This window comes from Talpa europaea, assembly GCF_964194135.1.
Source record: "Talpa europaea genome assembly, chromosome: 2".
In the NCBI taxonomy this organism is placed as follows: Eukaryota; Metazoa; Chordata; class Mammalia; order Eulipotyphla; family Talpidae; genus Talpa; species Talpa europaea.
The window spans coordinates 48,008,710-48,033,444 of record NC_140068.1 but is presented as its reverse complement, the minus strand read 5'-3'; the positions used below and the strand labels follow the sequence as shown (position 1 = coordinate 48,033,444).

Sequence of the window (24,735 nt, the reverse complement as noted above, 5' to 3'; positions counted from 1 at the left end):
TCAAATTCTTTCAAAATTTTAGAAATGACTATAGGTCTTTCATATGGGACAAACATCTCCTACAGATGGACTGGATAATGTAGCTCACCTAGGCAAACTGCTAGTTACTGCTAATAAGTAACATAAATAGTTTGGAGAAAATAATAAAGATCCAACTATAACAAAGATAACTTTCCTTATTATTTTTGCTGCCACTTTGCAAATTAAGATATTTTTCACTTTTATTTCCTAAAATATTTGAAGGTTATTAAGAATTTGTATATAAGATGAACTTAATACATGTAAAATCTAGCAATTAGAATTATGACTATATCTGAGGTCTCTGAAAGGGATGACAAGTAAAACAAGCAATGAAAAATTCAAATATACATTTGCTTTGCCACATAACTACTTCACTGCTGGTGGATACATGAAAGAGGAACCCATTCTATTCTGACTGATGCCCAGCTCCCCAGGAATTAGTGGGATATAGTGCTGGACATGACGTTACCTTGAGTACATGACAGTCAGCCCCTAACCAGGCTCTGATTCACAAGCCTAGGAGGTAATCGCTTTAAGTCCATGGGTAAGATATGAACTTGTGGTAATTGGGCCATTTTTGTCGAATGTCTCCACTGTTCTTTTCTTTCCCAGTCTTGTTAGTCTTGTTGACTTTATTGGTGGTGTTGTTCAAAAAAAAAACAAATGAAAAAACACACAAAATATAGGTGGGCAGCCAAAGCTGCTGGTCATCCTGGAAGTATTTTAGTGTTTCAGTGTCCGAGTGTGTGTCTGACAGGGCCTAGGAGCAACTACATCAGAAAGGTACTTTTCTGTTTTCTTCCTTACAGAGTGGTAGGCAGAGTCTGGAGCTGGAGTTGGCTGTCATGTCCAAGTCTGTCTGCTTTTTAAATTTTGTTTGTTTATTTGTTTGAAATTGCAAGGGTAAGATGAACTGCAGTGTAAGATGGGCTGTTATGATATAGTCCAATGATACAATTTTTTTCACTGTATACATGAATAATTTTTGTAGTTTTATTCTACTTTTTATGTGTTGTGTGCCACTGATTATATTAAAAATATAAGTCAAATCAGCAAATGGAGTCCATCTTTGCTTCATTCCATTTTACTCAAACCCTATTAAAAATTGAGTTATTTGTAGCCAATGCCTTCTTGATCATAGGTTCAAAATTATTAAAAGTGAGTAATAATATAATACCTATGCCTTTAGTATAGTTTCCTTATAAAAATCACAAATGCTGGTTTACCTTTTCAACTTTAATACTATAAATAATGTACATAATGTAAATATTGTGGTCAAGCCCTAAGAAAAAAATTTAATTAATTTTATGTTAAAATCTAAATTAATTAAAATTAATAATAGCCAAAAGTAAAATATAATTCTTGCATCACATTCTCTTTTTAATACCATGACCAGGCAACTCCAGCCATATATTTATAAATTACATGTGTAAAAATAAATTCGTGACTATTCTTATTCTGGTTTCCCTTATTAAGGCTAACTATAGTGATGGGAGATATTTGCTTATAAGATGGAAATAATGTACTATCTTATTTTCAAATAAAAACTTCACCAAAACCCTGCATATCAAGGTATATGGATCATTGAAATTATTTTTATACTGCATTATTTATATTAAATATTGAGACAAAATTTTCATGCTTCATGTACATGAACAATGAAAGGTTACACAAAGCTTATAAAAGATGTAGCTGAACATATATAAAATCAGTTCTTTTAAAGTCCAGATAACTAACAAAAAAACTAGATGTGTGATTTATAAACTAGAGAAATTGTTCTGCCTTTGAATGCTGTTTTTCATAAAGAATTTTCACTCAATATTTTAATTCTTACTTTGCACCATGTCAGATAGAACTTGAGTCTCCTGTCACTATAATTAAGTACAACTGTCCTAAGAGACTGTTATCTGAAATTGGCCTCTGCTCTCCCAATGGTTGTTGCTTGCTTACTAAAACAATATGTACATTTATGGTTTAAATTTTTATTACACAGTGATTCCGTTCTTCCACTGTGACCAAAAGTACTTGACTGCTGATCAAACTCTCTGTATTCGTTTCACCTCTTCCCCCCAATCTCTGTTAGGTTCTGAGCTCATGCCCAAAGCGCTCTCCACCAGGATAGTGGGAGGCATTTGGTGGTTTTTCACACTTATCATCATTTCTTCGTATACTGCTAACTTAGCCGCCTTTCTGACAGTGGAGCGCATGGAATCCCCTATTGACTCTGCTGATGATTTAGCTAAACAAACCAAGATAGAGTATGGAGCAGTGGAGGATGGTGCAACAATGACTTTTTTTAAGGTAAGTCCTGTTGGTTATCTAACATTTATTATTTAAAATCATGCAAACAAGTCACTCTCAATGTAACAACATAGCAACACTGTTAGTTGTATTGAATAATCAACAACATATACTTCAGAATGTGAAGAAGTGTACAAAGTTATAGCTATCAAGGGAAAACAGTGTAGTACTTGCAAATGACAAGGAGTTTTTACTTTAAAAGTATATTTTTTCCAACTATGAACCAGAGACACTTTTTGGGGGGTGGGGGGCGGGAGGGGAGGGATTGGGGTCAGAATGGGGGGGTTGCAACTGTATGGGGTATATAAAAATAAAATTTATTATAAAAAAAAAGTATATTTTTTCCTTTGAAAGAATTAGAAAAATCTTCCCATCAGCAACATTCATTCCCAAAATGGATTTATCTTTTAATAAAAAAACAAAGTGATATATTTATTAAAAATTAAATAGTAATTCAAACTACAAAGATTGACTGATCAGAATAGAATGGCTACATATAAGAATATTTTTCAGATGTACATTTCTATTACAGTGAAATAACAAGTTTGCTTGTTTAGAAGCTTATAGAAAAAGAAGGGACATAAAGGCTGGTAAAAAAAAAATAGCAGAAACAGCTCTTGTTATATGTACATTCAGCTATTGAATATTCTGCAGAGGGACAGTCCTGTGAGTCATTTAAATGGAAAGTGTGCTTTTCCGAAATTCTGGGCACATAGGGTGCATTGTCCTCCTCTTTTTTCTTTTCTCTTTTCTCCAGATGTTTTCACTGGGTCAAAGTAAACCAAATTGGGAGATTTCACTTAAAGAAATCAGTATTACTTAATAGATCCAGTATTTTTCTGATTTTTTTTTGGGTAGGTTGTGCAAGATTTTAATTATTGGTATTTTCTTCACTGTTTACAACTTTTAATTCACAACTCAAATGTGCGGAAGTGGTAGATTTATTATTTTTTTAAATAATTCATTCAAGTTACAAAATAAATTCTTCAAATATTCATCAAGTGCCTATTGAAATGCCAGGAATTGCACTGTGCATTGGGTTTTCTACAACAAATAAAATCTAGTTTACACTTCCAAGGAATTAGTCGAAGACAAGGAAACTAAACCAATAATTAATAGAACTAGTTTTTATGTGACTTCAAGCAGCACTTTTGCCAAATAATTAAGTGATTTTCTTTGTAAAAATTCTAACACAAATAAAATGTTTAAGATACTGGAATATACCAAATATCCAAAAAATGACATAGATTGTTTAGTCAAATCTGTATAATTTTAAAATCTATTTTCAAAGTGAGTTTTTCATATGGTAGATTAAAGATTGGATGCATATTTTGCATTTTTCTGGGAAATCATTATTTAATCAAATTTATTGAGTGACAAAATTTGAGCAAAGCATTATGTTCAGCTGGTGTTATTTGACTATATTAATTACAAATATTCAGTTTTCCCCAAATATTCATAATTCATAAAGATTTCTTCTGTTATGAAACTTTTAAAAGAAGAAATCAGCTATTGCAAATGCTAAATACATATTGCTAGTGCCAACAGCTTTCCAAGGTGAATATGTGAAGCATTTGAATTATGACAGTATCCTAGGAACTTTTGAAGAACAACACAAATACAAAACCTAATAAGTGATTGACACCAGAGTAATTATTCCTTCTTCACAAATATTCAGTTTTAATTTCATTTTTATCTTCCAGAGATTCAAATATCTTGTTTTGAAGATTATGTATTACTAAAAGTTTACCTGCAAATTCAATTCAAACCAAACTTCTCTTTTTTCTCATCTTTAAAGATATTTTCTATTTTGTTGACTTCACTTTTTCCCAATCTCTGTTCTTCTTTTTTAGTGCAGTGCTCTCTGTAGTGTCATCTCTGCCTACTTTCACAACTCCTTTCTACTGACTTGCTTTTATCTTTGTTTTCCTCTCTAAAATACAAAGTGACCCTGGCATCCAGAGAAAATGAACAACTTTCTGTTACCAGCAGCACAGCCTTTCTGTAGAATTGAAACCTTCTGGAATGAAAGTATTCTGGTCACATTAAAAAACACACAGTAATAATTATTAAGATGATGATTATCTTATGTTGGTAACTTTATCACATGTTGAATTTGTACTGTTAAAATTAGAGGGAAATGTTCAGATTTAAAAGAAAATATTAAATACTATTTTTTAATGAAGCCCTAAAAGATATTAACCTCAATCTCTTATTTTGTCTAACTATATACTTATACAAGTCACAGGTATAAATATTTTTTCAATTACCCAGCAATCTTTACTTGAAGCAAATTATACTCAATTTGAAACCCTTCATTGAACCAGGAGCTTTTGTGCGTAGGTTATTTACATTTGGCATGATTCTTTTATTTTTTTTGCTTAACAGTAACATATGCAAAACTCTAGGAAGCACCCTTAAGACATTATTTCTAAAGGAATTTCCATCTTGTTTTTACTAATTTAGCATTACCCTGCTGTTAGCTAATTGTTCTGGAACTCTCAGTTCCAGAGAATTATTTTAAAGATTGGTATACTTTTGTTACTACAAGTAAGAAGATCAGACTCAAGGCACATGACCTTTAAAGAGGTAAGTCCCATGTTTTGCAAACAGATGGATGTGATATGGCTATTTCACAAAAAATTCCTTTTCCAGGGAACACACTTGACTTTGTTCAATGAACTCATGTGTATGTTGTCTTCAGGAAGAGTTTCTTTCTGCTCCACACATATTCTACCCAGAAATAAAAGTAAAACCATATTTTACTTTACATATGAGTTATTGGTGAAATAACTCAAAATTAAGCGTAGTTTTTTCCCCTGTTTTTCTAGGTAAGCAATAGAAAACTATATGGCATCATCAATATCTTCTTAATCATATCTCAATAACAGAATAACTGACAGCCTAAGGGTTTTATTGAAAAGTAATTAAGAAGTAGTCAAATCCTGCTAGTTTTCAGAATTTGGGACCTGCGTGCACTAGAGGTGAAATTCACCCCAGGGCTGAACATTATACAAAATATTACCAAGCAACAAGCACATCCTTTTCTCTCTGAAGTATAAAGATTAGGAAAATGAATACTTATGGATTACATGCTCAAAAATAACTCAGCAAGAACCTGTAGGTGTTGTGGTCTCTTTTGAGATACTGTATGATTTCAAAATGACTCATGTATTTCAAAAAGTTTGCTGAATAGCCTTTTTACTATGCAACCTCTGACTCAAGCTTTCTAGTTTCTACAAATTCTCTTTGGGTTAACTGAAATCTCTCACTTTGCCGCATGTACTAATATAGTCCATCCTTCCAAAAAAAAAGTGGTGTCAAAGGGGATATATGTCCCTTTTTATGGTTAAAAACAAATTTATGCCACATGTTAAAAGGAAATTTTAATGGGGGTATCAGATATCTACTGTAATTTGTTTAATTCTTCTGAGAACAGAGTTTGTATTTTAGAATAATTGTTAAAAATGAAGGAAACTATAGAATCAGAGAAACTTAAGGTATTTCTTGCTCACCAACTAGTAACTAGTACTTGGATAAAACATTACCCCATGCCAACCTCTGATTCCTTGTTTCCAAATTGCAATAACTAATAGGACCACTGTCTCAATATTTTTGAATATTAAATAAAAACTCAATATGGTACGCCAACCCCTTAGTAAAAGCTTGATAGATATTATATGTTAATACTATTATTAGAGTGTGTGGCTAATTAAAAAAAATCAGAATTTAGAACAATTTTAAACATGGTCAGGCAAATTATGTTTCTCATGACTAACAATTTTGTAAATATTTTTTGGTTAGATTTAAAAAGAGAGTACATCATTATCTAATATAAATTGCTTCATTCTGCTGATTATTGTCATAAAGAAGGAGTAATTTGATAAGTGAATTAAAAGAATCTGTGGAGCAGTTTTCAAAAATTCTATTCAGTGCTATCCATTTTGAAATATATATTGAAGCACAATTAATGATTCTTTGAAATATATATGTCAAATCACAGGTAAAGGGAACTTTAAAAAAAATATTTAATATAACAAATGTTCATTATTAATTTTAACTTTTTGAAATCTAATGTCTATTAATATCTACCTTAGCCAGATTCACCATGCATAGTATTTTTCAATTATAAGATATCAAGTTTCTAGTCAGTAAATATTTGCTGATCACTTTTTATGTAGCAGGAATTTTATATATATATATATATATATATATATATATATATATATATATTTTTTTTTTTTGTGGGACCCTCGCCGGCGGCCAGGGAATGAACTGGCGCTGCAGAGGCTGCGGGCAGCCTCGCAGCCCAGCACTCAACCGCTGCGCCACCAGGGGAGGCCTGCAGGAATTATATTAAATCTTAGACATATATCCAGCATTAGCAAGCACTCCCAATACCTGTCCTTTCTACCTCCTATATATCTTTCTGTCTCCTTTACTATAGCCTAGTTCAGACCAGTTTTGTCTGTGTAGAGGATTTTGCAGTAATCATCTAACTTCTTTTTTTCAGTTTTGTCCCTGTTCTCTACCCTACAACCAGCGACTTAAAACCTTGCAAAATTGCCACCCCCATTTTTTTAGGGTAAGATCCTAGATTCCCTGTAAGTTTACAAGAGACATCATGGTCTGGTTTCTTATTTTGTAGCCTCCACTCTAAACTCCATCCAAACTTTTTTTTTTTTTTTTTTTAGTTCTGTGTTATATCACTAGTACCTGATGTTCCTCCTTCTCTAATAATGATTGTTATGCATTCTTTAATCCTGATTCCCTACCAATATAATTGACTAATTCTTTTTATTTCTTTGATGCTAATTCATATTTCAATTACTCCATGCAACTTTTCATGATCCTTTCCTACCCAAAACTTCCCACTTGGGTAAAATACTCATTTATATTCTATGAGCACTTTTTAACTCAGTCAACATAAAATTATCACTTCTCACTGGTTATTTTTGTGTTTCCTTTTCTATACTATGCTGTACAGCAGGAGGACAGGAATTGAATCTCTAATCCGCAGCACAGATTTTGTGTATAAATTGAGTTTTAGTAGTTTGGGTTGACACAGTAATGTTGTTTAACAAATAATCAAAAAAATTTAGTGGCATGAGCATAACCCTTTATTTAATGTATAGGTCAGTTTTCCTACTCCTAGACACGTGGAGGCTGAGAGGTTTTTCTACATTTCAACAGACTGTTTCATTATGCCAGGGTGGCAACCCTTTTGTCAATATCATTTCTGCTAAACCTATAAATGTATCCAGTTGAATCCATATATAATCTAAACACCATACCCACAATTCTTTAGACTTAAGTATTGCTACTCTGAGCTAGAAACTAGTGAGAAAATTCAGAGAAGAAAATCTACATTTTCTTAACTTTTCAGAGGTAAAAAAAAGTACCTCAAGGCAGCATGCTTAATTTGATCTTTAATTAAGGCCTGACACCATGTTGAAACAATTTTGAGAACCTTTTCTGCCTGGAGACACTAAAGATTAGAAACACTTTTATTACCCAACCATGCAAATTCTGACTTCTCTATATCAACTCAAAATTCTGTTGCAGACTGTGGTTAGTTCATTTAAATTATTTTCTCTTGCTCTTCCTCTTCACTGTTCTTCTTGTTATATTGTCTGTTTTTTGAACTAGCTTATTCTCTGTCCACTGATTCTTTGAATTTTTTCTCATTTTGTCTGAAATATTGTTTGGGCAAGCCCAAAAGATTATTAGTGCACTCTCTATCTTCAAAATGTACAAGGCACGCATTTAAAATATTTTTTAAAAAATTTTATCTCTAATTTAATAAATGCTATATCTTCACATTTCCATAAACTCTATCCTGTTTATTGTGTATATTTCTATAATATGAGATAAACTACTAAGGTAGAAATTAGGAAATTTATATATATTTTTTAAGAATTGCTTCTAATTCATATTCTAAACAAAATTGCATTTTGGTAATTCTTCTAAAACAAACACTGTTTTAACATGTCAGTCACTTTAATGACCCCTCACATCCGAAGGGGCTTGAGACATTTTTTTTACTTAGGAAAAGTTTATGTTTAAAAACATAACTTTAGGGGTCTCCCTAGTGGCACAGGCTGTTGAGTGCAGCACTGTTAAGCATGGGTTCGATCTCAGCCAGCCAGGGAGATACCCACATGTCACAGCAGACCTCTCCTGTCTCACCCGCTGCTCCCCTTGGCAGTGTATTTCAGTCAGTCTGCCTGCTCTGTTCCCTGCTCTGTCTCTGGTGAATCCTCTCACCCTCCCACACATCTATCCTGTACCGCAGTTCTTGTGTGCATAAATAAATAAATCTTAAAAAAATAAAATAAAAACATAACTATATTTTAAATACCTTTTTATTGAAGTAATGTTGCATTGTAACGTTATATAAGTTTTAGGTTTATATAATTTAAAATCAACATGTGTATATACTACAATAAATTCACCACTAAAAATTCAATTCAATCCTTCACCAAACAATTGTCATCTTTACCCATTACCCAACCTCTTCCCTTCTTGTAGCAACAAACTCGGTCTTATAGTATAAAACTTTGTTTTTGTCATTCATTTGTGACTATATATCACATAAATGAAATCATAAAGTGTTTTTCTTTCTCTGTGACTTATTTATCTCATTAAGCATAATACCCTCTAGATGCTTCCCATAGTATCACAGATCTCATTTTGCTAGCCTATCCTAAAGATGTCATTGTCATTCATAATATGTGCCCTAATCAGCACTACATATTTAGGTCTTCTTTATGGGACCAACTCAGTTATTTTACCAAATTCTGTACAGCTGTACATTGGCAGAGTGAAAAATGCATCCATTGATGGAGCTCCTATGACAGCTTTAAGTAGAATGTGTGATAGCTGATAACTTTTGCTATTCTATAGGGAAATAAAAAGATCTCCTCAAAATTGCAACACTCTATAGCATTTCCATTTTAAAAAAGTCAGTTTATTTGGAAGTGGACAATATGGTGTTAGGAATGTAAACAACTAAAGCAATTATTGGGGAAGGGGTTTTAATTTTTGTACCCAGCACCAAAGAGGATTTTTATTTTGTTTTGTTTTACTCCTACATACTTTCCCTCTTTAGGAAAACTCAAGGTACATTCTAAAAGCCAGCTCATTAATCTTCACAGCAACCCCTAAAGAAAGTAGGAAGCAATTATAATTATGCTCATTTAACAGATGAGGAAACTGGGCCATGGAGAGGTTAAGTGACTTATTAATTATGAAAGCAATAACCAAGGGACTTATCGACAATAAAAGTAATAGCCAAAGATAGCATGGGATAACCATCATTACTCAGAAGAGCTAAGTGCATTAGTCACTTTGACTCACCCACGTGACCTCAAGTGTTTGCTCATATTAAGTTTCTAAAACATTTGTCTTCAGCCATTGGGGAAGATACAGCTATAACAGGTTTTTATAGTCTTCCAGTTATTCTGCTGTTATCAGTTCAATGGTCTTATAAAATTAAATTATGCTGGTGTGACTGTATAGAATTTTAAGGCTGAATTGCTTGTGTGGCATGCCTGTAATGATTTTTTGAAAGCTTGAGTGAATTTTGCCTCCTAAATGCCAGCAGAACATAAGCAATATTTGAGTTGAAGTATAGAATGTAAAAAGTGTATGGTATGAACTTGACAGACTTAGTAACATATACAATTCATTAGACATTTCATATATTTTTAATATTTCTTCAAAATATAATTTTAAAAATTTTATTTATAACATTGGCGATACACAATTATAAAATGATTTACACATTAGAAAAGTAAATTCTCAAAATGACACCTATAGTGTACTTTTTGTGTTGAAAAGTATCTTCCAAAATGAATGTTTATTTTACTCTTGCTATGTTGACAGTAAAACATTTTCAAATTTGTATTTCACATTTGCAGAACATAGTTTTCAAAGATGAGAACATCATTTTACTTTGGAATTATATTTTCTTTCACTTTTTATTGAGTTATAGTTGACCTACAACAATATGTAATCTTAAGGTGAACAAAGTAGATTTGATACAATTATATGTTGCTAAACATATACCACCACAGCATTAGATGTCAGCTCTGTCCTATCATATAATTGCTGTTTTCAGTGATTAGGAAATCTCAGTTGTCCTAATAATTGAGATCTAGCAACTATGAAGTTTATGTAGGACAGTATTTTTGAACATGTTCCCTGTACTCTGCATTAGATCATCAGATGTTCTTCTTTGAATGCCTTTTGTATTTTATATAGCCAACTCGTAATTAAGCAATAGTTATTGCAAAGAAGAGGTTCAGTAATTTTCTGTCAGTACATGGATAGAAATTGGTTATATCTTTCAATGTATGTGATATTTACATGAACATAGCACTTAATCATTTTTACCACTACCCAGAAGGGCTTATTTAACAGTATTATAATGAGGAAATCTTTATGATACTTCAATTAAGTACAAGGATTTTTCTTTTAGTACTTTCTCATGAAAGAGTCTGCCTGTTTATTTAGGTATTTATTACTTATTTCTCACATAGTTTTGCTTCCAGATAATCTTCATTTATTCAGGTTTGATTTTTGCTTAGTAGTGACACTGTGCTTTATTTCTCAATAATTTAGGGAAAAGATGGTCTCAAATCTCAGTTTTGGATCTCATATAGGGGTTATGGTCTCTGTGCTAAAAAACTAATTTGAAAATGAAATATTAACATAAACATAGGTGTATTGACATCATAGTTTTGTGACATAGTTTGATTTGTTGATATGTTGTACTACCCTAAGTATGCTTCAAAAATTCCATGCATAGCCCAGCAAATTTAGTGATCTATTTTATTGGAATCTCCAACTAAATCATTGCTTCAACTTGTTGAAACAGTCTTTTATTTACTACTGTCATAGGAAATGTAGTTGCAAATCAGCTAGTAGAGCTAGATAGCATGTTTGTCATATGGAAATAAAGTCTCATCCATGATAGACAATCATATCACGTTGATAAATAAGGATATAGTCTTGATTTTCACATCAATTTTCCTTTTCCAAGGGATAGTCATTATTTTGAACTCTGGGTATCATTCACTGAGTTTAGCCAACTTTAAAATATGCATTTGTGTTAGTCAGTAGTCCCAACCAGTCTGTGCATTAGAACATTAGAATCACCTGATGAACTTTGAGAGAATACTGAGCCCCAGTCTCCTCTCCAGGCTAAGTAATTAAAAATATCTAGAATTGGTATCCTTAGTATATGAGGGTTTTTATTTTTATAACCTGGTGATTCTAGTGTGCACACAGTTAATTTAATTTGAAATGTATATAATCCCTTTGTTATAGGGATCAGTCTTTAATAACTGATGATGTCTAGGGTGGCCATTTTTCTTTTTGAAACTAAACCCCACGAAATATCAAAGGCAGAAAGTGATGAACAATCTACTACCCATATTCATACTTCTTTTAAATCATTTGCCCAAACTGTATTTAAAGCCTTTTTTTTCATGGAGATTTGCTGAATTAATAATGTAATCACATCTTCATTTCTGACACCACTCCTGAAGACCCTCAATATTACTTATGTGAGTTGTCAGATATCAAAATGATAAGAGCCTTCTCCTTTCTCAGAGAAGTGTAATGGGGTAAATTTTGATTTTTGTTTGTGTCTCTGAGTGAGTTTAGATAATGTGTGTTCTGTAGGAATTGTGGAGTGAATATATTCACATTTCCTTTGTAAACCTATATTGCAACATCTTCTACCATGGGAAATGGGAAGGAATATTAGAGAACAATAAGGGGACATATTATAGAATCTTTGAAGGATTGAGCATGTAACTTTCATGTTTACTTAAAAGAGCAGATTAAGAAGAGATGCAGTACTCTGTTCTAAGGTATAGTTTAATGTTACATTCTGAGCAACAGTTTGAGTTGGAGCTCTTGTAGATTTCTTGCTGAGTTTATTCTACAATCCTTAGTATTTGCTAAACCATGGTCTCTCTTTAGTGTGGGAAATATAATTGCACCAACATTTACTTATGGGCTACATTATTACTCGCTTCTAATTTAATTCTGCCTTGTGTCAAATGAAAATTCTTTAATATCTCTCTGCAGACCTAAAAACTGAAACATGTTCTTCAAACATGACATTCTGTTCTAAACAAAATTGTTCTGGATAACTTGCTTTTTAAGTTACTAATTAGTAAGTAACTCCATGGTTATTCAGAATAAATAGAAACTTTATTTTGAAATTTTTTCATGTATTCACATGCTGGATGATTTAGTTTACTATTTCAATTGTTACGCATACTTAAATGTGCAAATGTGACAGAAAAAATCTTTATGTAAATGGACACCATGTATCTGAGCAATTTAGATTACTTATTACTGAAATTTTCATATGTCCATGATGATATTTTCTCTTTTCCATCAGATACCTTTTCTAGAAATCTAAAAAAAAAAAAAGCTCAGATTTTTGTAGGTGTATCTACTTACTCTCCCAAATCATTTTGTCTTTATCATGGGGTTAATATAATTTTGTGGGAATGGATCACTGTTAACATTATTTTAAATGGTAATGTTTTAATGAAATAGGGTTCATATTTTAAATTTTGTTAGGGTATTATTAATGTCCAATATGGTTTTGACATTAGTCAAATTTGAAAAAAATTAACACCATTTTTATTATGCATTTAACTTATTAGCATGCTAAGGGGGGTATTTTTATCCAAGGAGGTTGTCTCCCTCTCCCTCTCCTCATCTAACACACAATTTATTGTATGTAAGGTGTGATCTTATGTTTATTACAGAGATTTGCATAAGGCTTACAGAAAAGCAACCCCATTTTACTATGTTCCCATTGCAAGAAATAAAATGGTGCCTTTGAGTAAAGCTGCTTCATCAGCCACTAGTTTGGCATGCCAAGTTACAGCTATCAATGGTAAAACAGCAGATGTGAAGGCTAGTTGGTGTCAAAGCGTATGAATCGAACACTTTCCTATGGGAAAGAGAGTGCTTCATTACACTTTATCTATGCTAAGAACATTGGTTCTATCAAGCTGTCTGAAAATTAGAATATGATGGGTTTTATTACCCTAGCTCTGCCAGAGTGGATTCAATAGTTAAAATGTAAGCAATAAAACCATTTTGGGAATTATAAGAAGTGATTAGACTCTCAATGTATTTAAACTTGGAAGGAGTAGAAACTTTTTTCTCAGCTTCTCTAAAATGTCTGAGGGACAAAAGTTTAATCCCTCTCTAATTGTTATATTTTCAGTAAATACCAATGAAGCTTTGATGTGCTTTCATTGAAGAGAGAAGTTATGTGTTTGACTAAAGTATAAAATCTGAGAAACATGTTTTAATTGCCTTGGAAAGTAAGTGTGGGAGGCTGCAGGCATACCAGGATACACTGTGGTTCTCTCCTTCCTTCGCCCTCCCTTCTCCGCTCTGTGCAGGAATCATTCTTGTTGTTTGTCAGATCAGGATGGCAGCTCAAACAATACGCTGCACCTCATCAATCTTAGGAGAGAGCGCCCCACAGGGAGTAAGAAAACTAGAAAGTCAGTTAATATAGTGATGTTGAGCTGGCATGTCAAGTGCTGGGTAATGGATAATAGTTGTCACTGTAAGAGTTTATAGCCACTGGTTAGGTAACAATTTGAAGGAAATTGAAGCAAGCATATTTTTTGGGCATAAAAATACAGGCTGGGATAAGTATCAAAAGGTATCACTTAATAATTATGTTTTCTTTCTTAGGTAAAAATAATTAAAATGAAAATTCCATTTATCCTAAACAAATAGCTAGATAAACCAATATTTCATATTTTTAAAATTGATGTATAAACAATAAAACCTGACTCTGCTTTGTAAATTCTTTGAGGAAACTATATATATTGGCATTGTGGTTAAGAAAGATCTTTTAATCCTGTTTAATGGTCTTGTTTTTTGCTGGGGTGATTATCAACAAAAACATTATCCTTATTTCTCTGGATAGTCCATCCAGCGTGAATACCTAAAAATCGTACTTAATTCAGAATATGCTTGGCAGTTAATGCTCTTGATATTTTATACCCCATAATGTCTTTTGGGAGGAAGCTGATCTTTTGTTACAAATGTGCTTTCAATTAATTGACATCTTTGGTGAGCTGTATTTTCTGTTGCTCATTTGTTTTCCTATCCCTTTTTTTTAAAAGCCCAACTAGCAGTACTACTACTTTTGTTCTTTGATATGAATTCTTAAAGAACACATTGAAGACAGCACATAGTATTACGTTTGTTCTTTCATAATATAAAGCAGAATAAAGTTTACTATTATTTACTGCTCTTGTCATCTTTGAGGATTAGACTTTTATTTAAAGACACAAAAAGCTGTATGTCCCTTTTGGAAACAAGCAAAATATAAGATCACAAATTTTTTGATACTTCTTGACTATATCACTTCATCATGCATATTTACAAGTAGCAAATACAGGTCATAAAACATAATTTATTTATCCTTAATTTACCCATACATAGATGGGAAAAAAGGCAAAAAAAAAAAACAAAACTTTAGAGCTGCAGTGTTGATAGATGTAAACAGAATATAATAAATTCCTAAAATATTGCTTTAAAAGAGAAGACTAGATATAGCATTATGCTAAATGTATTCATCAGAAAGGAATCACATTCTAAAATAACTAGATTCCTCTTTTGCTGTGATATTAGTGATTGCAGCCGTGCCTACAGTTGTTTAAATGTTTAATTCATACAGGTGAGCCCTTTCATTGCCCCTGGTATTCAGAGAAATATTTTAACAGTTTCATAAATAAAGAACTTTCTAGAGGAATGAATGTATCTTCCTGATTGTATACATGTGCATAAGTGAATATGTTTTGTAGGAATAAGACATGCTACTTTAATTGGAGTGAAATTATGGATGATTACATAATTTATTTTCCCTATACCCAGTTTCCATATTTAATCTATTTTAGTGGAAGAATAGTTCAGGGTTGGCAATGAATTGTACTTTTATATTTCCTGACAGCATTTGAATAATAATTTGATTGTTATTAGCCTGTTATATACAACCATAGTAGAGTTCAATGAAAAGATTTGATTATCTCTAAAGGTAGATGTTTTATTTATTAAATATTATAATTCCAACTAATTAGAGGTTACATAATAAATAAGTTTGCTTTGTAGGTCGCTTGACTATTTTCAGAACGCTATGAGTTTATGTTTCATATTAATTTATTATAAAAACAATTGAATACAGACCAAAGAAACAGGAAGCAGCATTAATAATGGGTATCAAGGATCGTTGAGTCAATATAATTCAACTCAACATAATGATTCAACACATAAAATAAGTTATCACATGAAATCCTACAATTGTCACTCACTTTATTTAACCTCTTCAGGCTCCTGTTTTCTTGTAAGTATATGTCTTATAAAAGTTTATATAAAACACTAAGCTTACACTAAGCTCAGAATGTGTTTACTGCTGTCCTTATTCAAAAAACTTAATAGTTGAATTATTAAACTGTAATAGTTGAAAGCATTTCCCTCAAGATGAATGCTCACATTCCTAAGAATAAATGTAGCTTTCTTATGATTAATGACAAAATATTGCTCAAATGTATTTTTATTAATAATTTAATCCTGATTATACATTATTAAAAGTCAAATATTCTGAGTTACTCTCTTTTACTGGTGAAAAGTTCATTAAAAATCCCATTCTAGTTTTTAAAGTTCTTTTTATTGATGGTTATTTAATTAATAGCCTTATTAATGTGTGAGATTATTTGACAAAAAAAATCATGTTCAAAATTGGCACTAAAATAGAAGAAAAACTCTTTTTTAATTATTCTTCTACTCTATTAAAAATAACCATTATCACTTTAAGCAAATTTCTTATTATTTTATGAAATAAAGCATATGACTCATGAGAACTATAAAACTTTAGGAACACAAGGAAAAAATGTCCAAAGTTAAACTTACAGTTCTTAATATCTTGTAATGATAATTTTCAATATTTTCTCCATAGGTATATTTTGATCTCATGACTTTATCTTTAATTTCATAGTTAAAGACTTCTAGGCATAATCAGCTATACAGATTCTATTGTTTTCACTGATGCAGGTAATGATGCTTTTTTCAGATAAATATGCATTGAGAAAAAATGATCATAGAATTATTTTTATTTATCTATTAGATAGCAGTGTGTATGGTCTTTCAATTTCTGTGAATGAGAAAGACCATAGGCCTGCCTGCACTCCTCTTACAAAGAGCTGACATTGCAAGGACTTCCATTGGAACTCAGTTTCTCAGTTGTACTAATGTAGTACTCCAGAATCTTTTTTTTTAAGATTTATTTATTTATTTATACAAGCACTGTGTACAGGCAGAAGCTGGGGAGGGTGAGAGAATTCACCAGAGCCAGAGCAGGGAGCAGAGCAGGCAGAAGGACGGAAGTACACTGCTGAGGGGAGCAGCGGGCGGCAGGAGAGGTCTGCGCGCCATGTGGGACCCTCCTCTGGTGGCCCGGGAGCAGCCAGGGATCGAACCTGCACTGCAGAGGCTGCGGACAGCTTCACAACCCAACGCTCAACCGCTGCGCCACCGGGGAGGCCCAGTATTCCAGAATCTATCAGCAGGGGACTTTATGTTAGTTCATATTATTTTAATGTTTTTATAAAGATATTTTCCTTTATTAACCTTCTTTTCTATTATAGAAGAAAATAATATACCTTACTCAAACAAATACATAGAGTTTAGTTGGTAGCACAGGAGTTTACTGAGTCAAACTAGAAGGAAATGACACTCTGAGATGGTCAAATCTAGGAAATAAACTTGGTCAAGAAAAACAACTATTTCTAGGTCAGTGTGGCACATACTAACAACCCTTAGATGTTTTGGAAAGGAATCCCCAAATTTAATGATGAAAATTATGATATTAAAGAGGTGTTCTTTAATGTTCCTTAAAGAACCCTCCCCTCCCCCACTCAAGAATACAGGGAAAACACTAGAGTTATTTATGTATATGAGGGAAAAAAAAATACAAGTGACTTTAACAAAGCCAGTAAAATTCATTCTCAAAAAGCAGACACACTAGCATACTAGCATTGGGGAAAGAATAACTCACATTTGAAGATGTCTGAAAACTAATTTTGTGGAATCTGGAGTCCTGAGATCACATATGTACTCTTTGTATTAATACAACAGCTTGTAAATGACTAAGCACCAAGTTAAATAATTCTAAAAATGTCAAACCATTTTTGCCAACATGGTTATCAATATTAAAGTAAAATTAATACTGTAAAATTAGGAACTTATTAAAGTAAAATTCTGTTAATGGAAATTAACACACATTTTCATACTACATATGAAAAAAAAATATTTCCTGTATCAAATAAAAAAAATGCACCAAAGTTAAACAGTCTATGAAGTCTTACACAAGATTATGCACTGGGAAAGAGTCCAGAACTCAGTTGGAAGAAAGAACTGGGTGATATTAAGATCTAGTGTGGGAGGACGGTAGGCCACCTGTGTTTACTAATGGATCTTACCCAAGAGAATGGAAGCTTTCTGACAGCAGAAAACAGATCTCATGACAGGAGGTGGATTGAAAGTAGGAGCAAGGTATCCAGAAAACTCAGGTCCCTGCCATACTGCAGAGAGTGGAGATAGGGGTGTTTCCCTGATAATAAGTGATGAGTACTTTTTTTTTTTTTTTTCCATGTGCCTGTTGGTCATCTTTATGTCTTCTTTCATGAAGTATCTTCTTTCGAGAAGTATCTCATTAGCTCTTCTACCCATTTTTTTTGTTTGTTTGATTTTCTTTGCTATTGTTATAAGTTTCTTGTAAATCATTTATGTTTTTGAGTGAATATATCCTTTCTTGTTTCTTGGATGTAGAATTGGTAGGTCAGATAACTGTGCAGTATGTTTAAACTACCAAGGAATTCCTAGAACCATTTCCAATTAGCTACACAATTTTTCCTTAACCTCAACGGTTCAAAGCTCATTATCTTCAACATTCCAATTTCTTCACATCCTCACCAGTATTTCCTGTTATCTTTTTATATAGCCATTCTATGGAGAATGAAATGACATCTCATTGTGGTTTTGATTTGCTTTTCCCTCTTGGCTAATGACATTGAACATCTTTTGTGTGTTCATTGTTGATTTGTATATATTAGAGATATATTTGAGAAATGTGTGCCCATTCTTTGCTAAATTTTTATTGGACTTTTTTTTTCTTTGTTGAGTTTTAAAATTTCTTTACAAATATTGTAGTTACAAATCCTTCATCAGAAATGTGATTTACACATATTATCTCCCATTCTTGAGTTTATGTCCATTGGTGTAGAAAAGTTTTTAATCTTGATAAAATCTAATTTTATTTTTTTCTTCAATTGATTATGATTTTGGTAGTATATCACAGACTTTTCCTAACCTAAGTTTTAAAAATTTACCACTAAATATTTTTGGATTTATAAATTTTAACTTCTATCATATTATTATATTTTGTATAATTATATCACAGATATAATTATATTTGTGATCCAATTTCAGTTAGTGTGTACAGTGTACAGAATGGGGACAACAACTTCACTGCTTTGTGCCTTGATATCTAGGCTGAAAAGACGATTTCCTGTTAAAGAGAGGAAGAAACGCTTACAGGTGAAAATAGCTCTTAAAGATGTATATGATTCTTAGAAAGGGGAAATTTCTACTTGATATTTAGAGCTTTTTTGTGTCAGCCTTTTCTTAAAGAAAAAGGAGCTCAAAATAATCCTTGTGCCATTTGTGCCAAGCAGTCATCATTTGGGGTAGTATATTCTGCTCCCCTTCACAACAACATCTAATGTTAGAGGCATTCATGTAAGAAAGGAGAGTTCTATTGTATAACTATGATAACAGAATATGAAAAACAATACTCGCAATATTTTAAATGGATAGGTACAAATAAATTTCCTTCATCATTTCATTCACTCTTTTGTAATTTATTCTTGTTCCTTGAAATCATGCAGTGTCAATCTTTTTCCATGAAGTATGCCTGGTTTGGGATGGATGAGACCTGAAAATCCATTATTCTACTCTGCAATTTTTTTAAGTAATACCACCTGGAAACTTAGTTTCTGCTCTTTATAGTGTGAAAAATTCAATATTTGGTACTGTCTTTCCATGAGTTTTTGAGAAAGCCCTTTTTTTTTAAAGACACAAATTCTATACTGTAAGATTTACTGCAGATTATTAAAAAAACAAAATTCACCCCAATAAATTTAAAGGTGTGGTTGACTTTATTAAACAATTTATGAATCCAGCAGAATCCCATCTAGCATAAAGAAAGGCAAGACAAGTAATTTGTACCAAAAGGAAGATTTTTATGTTGTCACAAAGAAGGTGGTATGTTATAAGCAAAAGAAGGAAGATTATTTCAGGCAAAGTCACCTTCATTTAGGGGAAGGCAGGGAGGTCCTATCATGCTAATGACTTCACTAGTGCTAACCAGAAAACTCTAGATTGATTAGTTTAAAATTCCACTTTTGGGAGATGTTGAAATTGCAGTTAGCTTAGTTATTAGGTCATCTTAATGGAGCTTGACTCCATTTTGTGTCTGCTGCTTTTCTTACAAGCTTTTAGACAAAAATCACAGTCCGAATAACTTGTCACAGTAACAATTATACATACGTACAGACACACATACATATATATGAAATATTAAGCTCTCTGCTAGAGTATAATATGCAACTATTTTATAAAAATTTGATGAGTATTTCCCCTAAATGTAAAAACATTATAAACATAATGAGAGCACTATAAAGCCTTCCGGTCCTTTTGTAAAACTTTAAATTGCTTAGATACGCTACTAATATTAAGCCTATATAACCTAACTAAGGAAGAGTATCTCTTTGATTTGAAACCTTTTCCCATTCAGTCCTTTCCCAATTAACTCAGCACTCAGCTAATTCAGAAATATGGAGCATACCAAACAACCCCAATTATTTTTTCCATTTCTTTTAATTGTGCAAAAGAACAATCTTTCTGATTTTCTAGGAACCTTTTGGGAACATCCAAAGATCGTTTTCTTTTATAAGATATTCTGATAATTTGTTTTTAATTATTTTAAATTTAAATCCTAGTCTTGTGAAGTTAAAATCAAAAGAGTTGTCAGATTTGGTCACTTTGATATAGACTCAAGATCCTTGAGCAACAATAGCTGATTTTCTTTTTAATAAAAGTGGCAAAATATTTTAAATGAACATTAAGAAGTAACATATCTTAATTCTCTTATTATTGAGACACTCTTTAATTTTAAATAGGAACACAATATAATCAGCACGAAGCTATGTTAGTGGGCAGACTGAGGGGCACACCATGAGAGGCCCCCAAACTTACTTTAAATGGGCTCTGCCATCTGCCACATAAAGGCAAATCATATTCTTAGTGTGTAAGATCTCTAATAGAAAAGAACCTTAATAAAATAGTGTGTATAACATAGAGAGTGAAGATAATAGCTTTCCAATAAATCACCCCAGGTTTTCTATTTCCTGGTAGGTAAATGCCCAACCAAATAGGCATTGCGCCTTTCCTATGGTTTCCTGCCAGAAGTTGCCTTAGCCATGAGGCAATCTTTGGGGCCTCAGTGGCCCTGCTTTGAAATTAGTATGCATTCAATGTTATCTATTAACTCAGTTTAGTATGAGTCTAGGTCTTAGTTACCTAAAGATCTTGAAAATTTTATTTAAATTGACATACTAAAAAGCAAAATTATTGCTGATATAAGATGATTAAGACATTATGATTCAACTTATTTTGAAAATTATGTTTCATATAGTAAATATTTATGTAGGAGTAATTTTAGTTTAGTAGTAATTAATTAGTGAATAGTTAGCTAGTGTAGTAATAACTTTGATATAGTTTTTTCATGAGAAATCAAACCTAAATCTTATAAAATATGCCCATGTATATTACTTAGCCTAGGTCATTCATATAAATGATTTATGTGTGTGTATTATTCTATTTAAATAATTATTTAACCAGTGTGAGTTGGATTTTTATAGAAAATGCTTTGTACAAACATGTTTTAGAAGCGTTAAGAATTCACCTAAATAAATGTGAAGAGCTAGTTGTCTTCATTATGAATCAGGCACCATCCAATATAACAATTACAAAGGCACTATAAGGTTTTGTACAAAATGAAAGGTTTTTATAGTCAGAAAGAGGGTGGGATAAAAAGAGAGAAAGATTATTTCATATAGTTGGTGAGATCTTACAATGCAGATTACCTCACTAGTAGTGACTTTGAAATTTCGGATTGGTCCATTTAACATTCCTCTTTTGAGAGAAACTCAAACTGCAATTATATACTAAGTCTTCATGGTATTTGTCACAAATAACTCTATTTGGAGAACTTTTGGTTTCTTTTTTTAAAGAGGTTTTCACTATGTATTAGAAATTCTGGTTTTTTCTTCCTAAGTATTTGAGAATATTTAGTTGATATAATACTTATTAATTTCTGTAAACTAATCAGAAGTGCATTTATTATTATTATTATTTTCATTTATTTATTTATACAAGCACTGGGTACAGTCAGAAGCGCGGGAGGGTGAGAGAATTCACCAGAGCCAGAGCGGGGAGCAGCAGGCAGAAGGACCGAAGTAAACTGCTGAGGGGAGCAGCGCAGCGGGCAGCAGGAGAGGTCTGTGCGCCATGTGGGACCCTCCTCTGGTGGCCGGGGAGCAGCCTGGGATCGAACCGGCGCTGCAGAGGCTGCAGGCAGTTTCGCAACCCAGCGCTCAACCGCTGCGCCACCGGGGAGGCCCCAGAAGTGCATTTTTTAAAAAAATAAGAACGAGCTGGTATAACTTAACATCTTAATAACTTCTGGAGGTAGAAGTCAAGAGCTGTCTCAGTTGCAGACAGAGATATAATCACAAAGCTAACATAAAGCTGTAGTTTTACCACCTCAACAAAAGGTCAAAAGTAAACACAGAAAAATAAAAGTTCCCTGGTCCATATATCAAATAAGAGATTTTCATTCCAATGGACATGAAACATTTTCCTAATTAATTTGAACCCATAAGCAACAAACAAAAAGACTGTTAAAACAGATTCTAAGTCAACTTTCACCCAGTAAAGAATATATTTCCATTGTCCATCTGATAGAGATCACCAGGTTATCAGAGAGAAAATCAAATCTAAAATCATTGCTGTCAACAGGCATAATTGCTGTTCAGATAAGATCTGGAAACAAAAAGTAAGGCCTAAAGAGTAGAGGGAAACGAAGAAATTAAACTGAGTATTAGAGAGGCAGAAAAGTCAAAGTTCTGTTGACATTTTGAATTTATTGTGATAACCAAGAATGGTGTTCCTTAATTTTCCTTAGTTTAAATATCCCATGTGGATGACTGTCCGACTTAAAATTGTTATGGCTCTGCCTGGTGAATCCTCTTAGGTATATTGGTAAATTAACTGTGAAAATACTGAACTATAATTCCCAAAAACTTAACAACATGAGTTTCATCTAAATATAAACTTAACACATGATAAATTTGTGTTCACAGATTATTATTATTTTATTTTCAAAGGAGAAATTGGAGAACATATACATACAGGTACACATGATCAGGATAGCTGAAATATATTTACTAATAGATTTAAAAACAGTTAAAATCCTTTAGAACAAAACAAAAAAGAAATGGGGTTAACTTTTCTACAGGGTGGAAACACTTTTTCTGTACTATATAAAATAAATATGAATTAGAATAATGTATATCACTTTCAGGTACTTTTTTAAGATTCATTTACTTATTTATACAAGCACTGGGTACAGTCAGAAGTGCGGGAGGGCGAGAGAATTCACCAGAGCCAGATCAGGGAGCAGAGCAGGCAGAAGGACTGAAGTACACTGCTGAGGGGAGCAGCGGGCGGCAGGAGAGGTCTGTGTGCCATGTGGGACCCTCCTCCTGTGGCCGGGGAGCAGCCGGGGATTGAACCGGCGCTGCAGAGGCTGCAGGCAGCTTCGCAACCCAGCGCTCAACCACTGTGCCACCCGGGAGGCCCACTTTCATGTATTTTTTTAAAGGATAGCTTCTACTACTACAAAATAGAAATAAACTAGTCAACTAGTCAATAGAAGGTCATTCAAAGGAAAATAGTACATCAAATCAAATGATCTCCAAACAGTTTACCAGATATCATGCAGCACTCAACATGATGAAATAATCATTTTGCTATTACTAGATCCTAAACTTCATGATATATGGTCCCTACTATGGACAGGCCTGTCTTGTCTTGTCTACAAGACAAACTTTATGTATATTCTTTCTTTCACTTCCCTTTCAAATTTGTATTTCCCAAATTATTAAAAGAGATGCACACTCTTTTCTACCCATGACAACTTTTTGTACCTAGTGGCAGTTGAGGGAGGGGATATCTCCATGGTACCAAAAAAAAAAAATCAATTAGAAACATTGATTTTTGAGATTCCTCCTTTGTTGAGGGCACTTCATACCACAAAGAGCTGCATTTCAAATAAACAATTACTTGTTAAGTTGAGCATAAATTAGTTGTGATAGTAATAAAATGCAGATAATAACAGGTGAAAATATACGCACACACAAATAAGTAAATATATATATATATATTTAAAGGACAGGTTTGTTAGGAAATGGAGAAAGAAAAAAGAGAGGCACCTTCATGGTCACAAGTGCTTACATGAGTAGAATGACCAGACATTAGTAACAAAGTGATGGAGCAAATTTATAAAACCTTACGTTGTGAGCTAAATAGGAAAGGGACCTTTTCCAAGAGAAGATGTAGTAGGAGGTATAATGTAGTTTATACCCATTTATTAGTCCATATACTATGTGAGTGAAATTGAGTCTTCTGTGAATGCATCAAGATGGAATCAATGATGCCAGAATTTGTTTGATAAAGAGGAAGGGCGGGGAGCAAAAGTGGGCAAGGAAACTCTTTGGACACTAATTCAGGCCTGTGGAAAGAGATAGGGAAAGAAGACATATTGGGTGGAAAGAACTTTAGGCCACTCAAATATTCTGCAAAAAACTCAACCAGACCAGTGGGGAGTTCCCAGGCAAGTACTCCTCATTGGAATCTCCATTCCTGGAGGGCCCGGACTCAGAAGTCTCACAATACTCCCTCATTGGCCAGAAACAGACCATAGGAAGTGTGGATTTGCTATAAAGCCACCACAACTGGAGATTTTCAACCAATTCTGATTTCTTTCTTGAAAAGAGATCTGAGCCAAAGGCTTGTCTGACTGATTACTTTTTTCCTTTTTGTCATCACACTGCTCCTGTGCAGATCTTATATAAGTTCTTTGAGTCTTTCCTCATCATATTTATTTTCTTTGATTTATTTTACTTCCTGTCCTAGAAACATTCTATTTAGAAAAAAAAAATGGTATCTGCTAAA

At 32.8% G+C, this 24,735-nt stretch overlaps 1 protein-coding gene across 3 annotated transcripts in view; it reads left to right on the top strand.

Annotated features, from left to right (window-relative positions):
* GRIK2 (glutamate ionotropic receptor kainate type subunit 2) overlaps positions 1 to 24,735 on the top strand; it is a gene marked incomplete at both ends in the record, with an annotated part of 584,968 nt that overhangs the window by 485,939 nt on the left and 74,294 nt on the right. For all 3 annotated transcript variants that reach the window (XM_084228044.1, XM_084228045.1, XM_084228046.1), the window contains one exon: positions 2,105 to 2,322. In XM_084228044.1, the coding sequence (XP_084084170.1) occupies positions 2,105 to 2,322 (218 nt within the window). The remainder of the gene's footprint in view (positions 1 to 2,104; positions 2,323 to 24,735) is intronic.